This window comes from Culex pipiens, chromosome 1, assembly GCF_016801865.2.
Source record: "Culex pipiens pallens isolate TS chromosome 1, TS_CPP_V2, whole genome shotgun sequence".
Lineage (NCBI taxonomy): Eukaryota > Metazoa > Arthropoda > Insecta > Diptera > Culicidae > Culex > Culex pipiens.
The window spans coordinates 87,975,820-87,984,517 of NC_068937.1; the positions used below are offsets into that span (position 1 = coordinate 87,975,820).

General features: G+C 36.9%; 1 protein-coding gene across 1 annotated transcript in view; it reads right to left on the minus strand.

Annotated features, from left to right (window-relative positions):
* The window catches only part of LOC120425820 (titin), a 222,520-nt gene that overhangs the window by 35,554 nt on the left and 178,268 nt on the right, over positions 1–8,698 (minus strand). Inside the window, exon 8 of the mRNA XM_052706601.1 lies at positions 1,162–1,292. Coding sequence (XP_052562561.1) covers positions 1,162–1,292 — 131 coding nt within the window. The remainder of the gene's footprint in view (positions 1–1,161; positions 1,293–8,698) is intronic.

Here is an 8,698-nt window from a genome sequence, read left to right on the forward strand (position 1 = left end):
TAAAAAAACAAGATCGTCGATATCCTGAATCGATTCTAAAACCTTTGACTTATCGAATCTACAGTATAATCCACCAGTGGTCTGTGTTAATGATTCGGTCATTTGTCAATATAAGCCACTCAATGGGATAAATTGTTTCATTGAAAATTTGTGCTGATTTGTGTTTGATAAAATTACCAGAAACTTTTTTTGGGGCATATTGGTCTTCATGGATTTGCTAAGAAAAATTAGATGCTTTTTTTTCTAAGAAAACCGTTGGTTCCGAAAACCTCGAATGTACTATCGTTAAGCCAGAACTAGGTTCAACGTATCGACCTGGTCTCTGCAGAAAAAATGTTCTCTGGATGATTCCGCGCAATGATTGAACAAAAAAATTAAATGTACTTTTCCAAATTCCCATACTATATTTTGACCGCTTGAGACGAGCCAATCTTTAACCAAATGAGCAGAAATTTGGCGTGAAAGTCCATATTAGTACACCCTACGAGAGTAAACTACATCAGAACTTGATCTGAGAACTTTTCAAAGTCCGTACGAACACTGATGGATACTTGTATGGAAAACCCAAAATGAAAATTGGCTTTTTGAAATAAAGTCAAAGTATCATCTGAAACAAAAGATGCAATATTTCTCATAGTTTTTTTTTTAATTTTATATGGTTATACCACAAAATTTTGATTTTCTTCACAACAATTGACTAGAATATGCATATAAAAAAAAAACATTCTACAATATTCACATTTTTGGAAAGCATGATGCCCAGGAAAAAAAAATAACTGACTGTCATCCACTTGAAACTTCCATTTGTTTCTCTCAGCATGAGAGTGTGTTTGGGAAACAAAAAGAAAACATCCCCTCTTCCTATGTTTCCTCCCACAGGAGATAAAGCATAGAGAGGCACTTTCCAACCGACGACGTCGACTGGTCCTTCCCAACTTCCCACCCAAAAACGCTGGAGATAGCGAATACTTTTATGTCTTATTTTTTAGCACTCGTCCGTTTTACTTTTTTCCCCCTCTCAACTTGATGCTACTTTTTTCCGCCTGGCACAATGCTTTCTTGCTTGATTTATATGGTGTCGGGAGTCGCTCCTTTGCTCTTGGATGAGCTGGTGGGGATGCAGGATAATTTTATATTATTTTATATGCATTATGTACTTACGTTATGATACCAAGCCAGCTTGTACGGTTTCGGGTTCGACTGGATGTGGCAGTCAAAGTATATATCATCACCCTCCTTGATGTCATCTGGATTTAACGATGATCCCATTTTTAGTGTTACAATTGGCGTATCTGTGGGTGGAAATGGAGATAACAGTGTGTGAAAAAACAATGATTTTTTCCAGGATGGTTTAATGCTCCTTTTGCATACGAGGGTTTAAAGAGTGAACCCATTTTACGTGAAACATTTATTTTAGAGCATCGTTTTCTTGGTCATACCTTAAGGTGAAACGGGATGCCAGTTCTTGGATTGTTTGCTATCTTTGTATTTAGCGTCTGCAACAGGGAGAACCTGTCGAGTCGTGGTGTCAATATGGCGCTGCCTTCTTGTTTCACCTTAAGGCCATTGGAAATTAAATGAAATGAATTTGGTGAACTTTTGGAAAACAAAAGGAATCAATCCAAAAATATCTATCTTTCTATTTTGTTTAAAGACATTCCAATCTAAATTTGGATTAGCGGGTAATACGCCCGATACTGCTATTTTTATAGCTACTTTAAAAAGGGTGCAGATGGTTATGTTACACATAAACAATATGACAAAGTACTTTGGACAAAGCTCTTAAAATTTATTTTATTTTATACAATTTTTAATCTTTGTCAATTGTCAATTGAAATGTCAATTTCCATACCCTAAAATTAAAACCATGAATTTTGATACCGATATTGCTAAAACTCTTAAGGTTTGGTAAATGTCCTAAACGGCAAAAAGTCAAATTTAAACCACTCTAATGAGTATCCTTTTTCTAGGTACACAAATTCTTCAGCGCAGACAATAAAAAGAACAGAACAGTGAAATAACCTCAAAACCGCCCTGCATAAATATTTCCCCTTAAACTCCAAACCCGTTACTTCGTTTTGCAATTCGGACAGTCCCATTTTTTTCTCATGACAGTTGGCATCGCTTTTTCATGGTTCATGATATGGGGTGGGAAAAGCCGGCATACCACTGAGGAGCTATAAATGCTTCGCCAATGTTTCTTTTTTTTTCCTACTGGCGTTTCTTTCCCACGCGAAATGACGACCGTTCTGCATAGTTTACTGTCCTCTGTGTGTGTGTGTCACAGTCTGGCCAAATCCGCAAAACAGTTTCCCGTCCGGTTCGACCATCCCGGTTGTGGTATCGTCACCGACCAAGTCCACCCGGAGTCCAGGCCAAAAAGATAAAAGGAATCAGTTTGATGTCGCTCGTTTTCTCCATTTATGAGAGTGAATGCACACAACCAAATACATACACAGCTAAGAAAACGGACACGAAAACGTGAAAACGCGGGTGGAACCACGTGGGACCGGGAAGCTGGGATGGTTTGGGAATGGAGGAAGCTGGGATGGAGTTGGCAAAAGCAGCAGCGGGAATCGGGAAGTTTTTTTTATCGTTTTTACGCTGTTACGTTAACGTTTGGAAACAGTCCCCATTCAACCAGGTCACAACAGAAAACTGTAATCACTCTGCGCTCCCGAGGGAAAAAAGTACGAGTGCGAGTTTATTTACGGACTGGCGATTTTTGCTTTTTTTATTTTAATAAGACTGCTGCAATCAGGAACGAATATTTACGGTAGTCTGACTTGTACGTGCGTCAAACGCATTCTGACCAGGAATCCCTTTGGCAAATTGTCGCACTTTCATCAATGTTCAGGCTGTGTTAAGATTGCACAGTTTTTATTGAATATCTCAGGATTGAATTTTGGGGATCTGTGAAGGTCAAAAGGTGAGGCATTGTGAGCTGCACAAAATGGCGTTCTTAGCTCAATTTGGCCTAAAATTGACATACGACAAGTTAGCACGACAGCGACGAATTTTGAATTTTCATTCTCATCTGATTTAAATCGATGAAGTCCTTTCCTTTAGATTGGTGAGCAATAACCGGCCAACATACAGTATGTAAAAAAAGTATTTACACCCCTTGGGCACTATGCACATATTGTGATGAAACATCAAAACAAAACCTAGTACTACGTTTTGTTCAGAAACTCATGCCAAACATTATGCTACAAAAAGTTCGTGAAAAGATGATTTCTATAAAAAGTTCTATAACAAATACTATTACAAAAATCACAAAAGGTGCAAGAAAAGTTTGTACACCTTTCGAAAAATTTACATGAATACAGTTATTTGTTTACAAATCACCATAAATCCAGTCTCCCAACTCCAAATAGGCATCCTTGACTTATTAAAAAAATAATTTGGATTGAATATAAGGTTTACTAACCACTTAGTATAAAAGTTTATAGAACTCTGGAAATTCTATATAAAACTTATAAGAACTTAATTTTGCAAACTTTTAATTCAACTAAATGTCAACATATTACCATAGAATTGCTAAATAAACATTTTGGAGTTGGTATAACACCATTTTGGGGGTCTTTGTATCGATAGAATAAATTTTTCGTTGGAATTTCGTACCAACCCGGAATTACGTCATCGGAAAATCCGCCGGCATCCGAACCGGTCCACGATTCACTAGTCAACCTAAGTGGCATCGGAAAGGGCATAAAATTTCCGATCTTTTGATACCCATACATCTAGGTTTTCTATAAAACCCACGTTTTTAAATACCTGAGCTAAAAGTAAGTTTGATTCACGAGAACAAACATTACGCAAGTCCATACATTTTTGGCAGGTTGCTCAAACGAAACCATAACAACGTTTTTACCTAGGTATTTAAAAACGTGGGTTTTATAGAAAACCTAGATGTATGGGTATCAAAAGATCGGAAATTTTATGCCCTTTCCGATGCCACTTAGGTTGACTAGTGAATCGTGGACCGGTTCGGATGCCGGCGGATTTTCCGATGACGTAATTCCGGGTTGGTACGAAATTCCAACGAAAAATTTATTCTATCGATACAAAGACCCCCAAAATGGTGTTATACCAACTCCAAAATGTTTATTTAGCAATTCTATGGTAATATGTTGACATTTGGTTGAATTAAAAGTTTGCAAAATGTGCATAGTGCCCAAGGGGTGTAAATACTTTTTTTACATACTGTATAAGTTGTGATGTAAATGTAAATATTGAGAACATACAAGATAGAATAAGTCCTAGGCGTATTTGAAGTTAAATCTACTATATTACACAGTTTAAAATATACTAGGAAATTTCCAGAGTTTGAATAGGTCCTGAAAACATATGAAAGACAATAGTTTATAGGACCTTTAAAAAAAACGATACTTAATCCACCCTTAGGTGGTTGGTGCCTTCCTCACATTTAGAGAGTAATGCTATCCAAAATAGATACAAAAGGACGGACCTTTCAGTGTTCTATCAACTTGATTCATACCATCAGATTGGGTAGTAAGATCATCATAATTCATGGCTCTTATGTGCCTATAACTTTTGATAGGGTTGTCAGATCTGCAATCTATTGAACTCGTTGGAAAGGTCTTTCGATTACCTATCCAACGACCAGTCGCATGATAGATCCGGACAACGTTCTCATCAAAATATCTGAGATTCTGCCTCTAAAATGTGTATAAATAACACATAAGTGCTTATAACTTTTGATAGGGTTGCCAGATCTGCAATCTATTGAACTCGTTGGAAAGGTCTTTCGATTACCTATCCAACGATCAGTCGCATGATAGATCCGGACAACGTTTTCATCAATATATATGAGATCCGGCCTGAAAAAAGTTCATAAATAACACTTAAGTGCGTATAACTTTTGATAGGGTTGTCAGATCTGCAATCTATTGAACTCGTTGGAAAGGTCTTTCGATTACCTATCCAACGACAAGTCGCATGGTAGATCCGGACAACGTTTTCATCAAAATATATGAGATCCGGCCTCTAAAAGGTTCATAAATAACACTTAAATGCTTATAACTTTTGATAGGGTTGTCAGATCTTCAATGTCTTGAACGCGTTGGAAAGGTCTTTTGATTACCTATCCAACGATAGGTCGCATGAGAGATCCGGACAACGTTTTTATCAAAATATCTGAGATCCGGCGTCCAAAAAGTGCATAAATAACACTTAAGTTCTTATAACTTTTGATAGGGTTGTCAGATCTTAGATGTTTTTGACGCGTTGGAAAGGTCTCTTTATTACCTTTCTAAAAATGTATAGCATGGCGGGTTTTCTTACAAAAACCACCCTTTTTACAATCTTCCGGACTTTTGTCAAAATCGTTTTTTTAGCATAACTTTTGAAGTACTAAACTAAACTTTATAATTTTCAATAGCGATTTATGGGACCCCAAGACGGATCGAATGAGACCAAAACGGTCCAAATCGATTCAGCCAGCGCCGAGATAATCGAGTGCATATTTTTTGGTGCACAGACCCACATCCCTACACACACACACAGACATTTGCTCAGAATTTGATTCTGAGTCGATATGTATACGTGAAGTGGGTCTAGGAGGTCAAATTAAGAAGTTCGTTTTTCGAGTGATTTTATAGCCTTTCCTCAGTAAAGTGAGGAAGGCAAAACTCTAGATTTCTAGAATTCATCTTATAAGAGATGAGAAGAATTGAAAGTTAGAACACAAGGAGAATTAAAACAGCAAAGCGGACAACACCACTCAGTTGGCTTTAAGATCATTTTCCTACCCAAAATAAGAAGAGATTATTTCTCTTATCTCCTTAAAAAAAGTGGAGCATCAACACTTCCTGTCATCCAAATCCCTTATCATTGTACCCAGGTGATGCAGATAAGATCAGCCGGCAATGAACGGCTATCATGGTATTAATAATCTCAATTAGGTAGAATTGGTTCTAATTTCAACTACCACAATAAATCAACGCGATCAATGATACTAAACCCAACCAAAAATATCAATTCCAAGCAAAAAAAAACGAAGTTGACATTATAGCTGTCGGCCACTATTGCTAGTATCAACCACTAGTGTCTTCCTTTTTATTTACAAGGACTTCGCCGCCCTGGGCTCCTAAGTGTTTGAGTACGGCGCGGAGCGATGGCGCCGGATACCCATATTTACACAAATAATTATAGAGCGCCCACCGCGGGATTCGAACCAGCAACCTCTGGATTGTGAGTCCAGGGCGCGGCCTGATTGATCCACACGGGCGGGTCAAAAGCATGCTTGTGCCTAAATAGAGTCATCACATTTAACATGAGGCTGATTTGTGCCATTTTGAATACCATGCACAGCTCAGGGGGCTTTTACCCACCTCCAATAAAGAAAACATCAAAATAAAGAAAATGACATGATGAAATCTAGTGTGCAATAAGCTACATTCACTGTCTACAAACGAAGCGAAATTGTTTCGCAATAAATGGAAGCATTTTTGACACATACACCAATATTTCATTATTCCATTCTTGCAATATTTGAACAAATATTTAAATTTGATACAAAAAAATAACGGTCACAATGTACACACCTAAAACAGTTATGTTTGAGAACATGTCATATTACAAAAACAAAATGCTTAAATATGTTTATGAGAAATCCAGCATTTAATCTTCAAAAGACAAACATCGCGTCTCCACCAAATTGTTTTAATTCAAACATTTAGATGGAGTATTATGGCATTTCAGGAATATTCATATTGTTTAGGCGTGATCCATAAAGTACGTACGTTCTTAGGGGGGGAAAGGGGGTTACCGAAGGTGTGACAAGATGTGACGAAGAGGGAAGGGGGGGGGGGGGTTTGCGAGATTGTGACGTCACGCTAGGTTTTTTTATGATTGCATAATATTAATTTGAAATGTACACAATTAAATTAAATCCTCTTTTCTAAAATTGTTTGCTTACTATTATTTAGAAGTACCGTCATCAGGGGTGACATTGGGTCTGGGGGTGAGATTGGGACATACAAATTTCTGCATTTTTGTATGACCAAAACTCACCCCCCAGACCCAATGTCACCCCTGATGACGGTATCACATTAGAATTTATTATATAGTCACATTTTTTATTCAGCTGGAACTTCAATATTTTGCAAATTCTTACTTGATAAAAATAAATGCTTTGAAAGCAGGGTGCTCATAAGAAAACGGCTATAAATGGTTTGAACCAGGGCTGAGCTGTACGATTTTGAACTAGTTAGTCGCTGTTGGCGGGTTTAGGGCGCCAATGTTCCTGTCGAGGGCGCTTCTCCTCGTAGGGCGCCTATATTTGTACAAGGGGCGCCAACTGCTGAGCGGGGGGGGGGGGGGGGGTGCAATATGTTATTCGTTTTTTGCTTACAAATAATAACAACTACGTCAATACATTTTAAAAACCTTTTGATATGCAACATTCCAACCTGATCTATTCGACTGTCATTTTTTGCACCTCTATAAATCCCCTATTCGGATAATTCATTTTCATACAACAATATTTCAATTGAAATACAAATTATTGTACCTAAGAAGAAACTATAGCGTGTCGGGACAACATCGTAATACTAGACATTACAAAATCACAAGAAAATATTCGCTCAAATTAAGCAGTTTTCTAAAGTATTTTTTGAAATTACCCTATAAACTATTGTGTTTCAAATGTTTACAGAATCTTCTAAAAAACTATGGGTTTGCATATTTTTCCACTGATGCTCTTTTAGATGTAACCACCATCTGAAAAAAAAACCCTGTTCTCCTTCATACGAACGATTCGGTTAAAATCTATCGCATTACAATTATCTTCCCATAATGAAATCTTACTAAAATATAAATCTAGCATTTTTTAAATTACATTGAAAATTGTATCAAGTTAAAATTTATGTACCGCTAGTTTGGGTGACTATGGGTCAAAAAACGATACATCTCTCATTACTTCTAAAGAACAAAAAATATTTAAATGATAGCGAAAAACTTTTAACGAAGGATTGTTCTTAGATAATTTACCATCATTTTCCAAAATTATGTTGGAATTTGATGAATCGGTTGAAAAATTGAAACTAAAATAATGCACAAATACAAAGCAAGGATCAAAAAAATCACTCAGCAATGTTACTTTTTCCAAGGAATCGTATTGGTATGCTACAATATTCGAAGTGGATATTTTTAAACTTTAAGGTACTTTTCGACCCATTTCAAAAAGTTTATTAAAAGGTAGACTTTTTGAAAAATCATTTTTGGTGGAAAAAAGTACCCCAAATATATATAGCTGCCAAAAACATAGTTTTTGTTCCAGGAAAGTGACATTTTCAGCAAACGTTTTCTAAGATGTCTCCTACTCAACCCTTTAAACAGTATTAAGTTTCTTTGAAAAGACTGAGAAATTGTAAATGCCATGAAAAATCATTCTAACCCAATTTCACCCTTACTGAAGATAAGTTTTTGAATGTTTTGGCAATAAATAGCCACTCCAGCCGCAATAATTTTAATCATCGCAGCGAACAAAAATGTTTATTTCAAGCACAGACCAGACCCTGCTATACCATAACACCGGTCATTGTATGCTAGCGATGCATAAAACGAACAGCGACCCAGCAACGTAGCAGCATCTAGAAAAAAGGAAAGAATCATCAAAACGGAACACGTCGAAAAGCACTGCTAGTTGATTCAAAACAAACGCGGCAGCGTT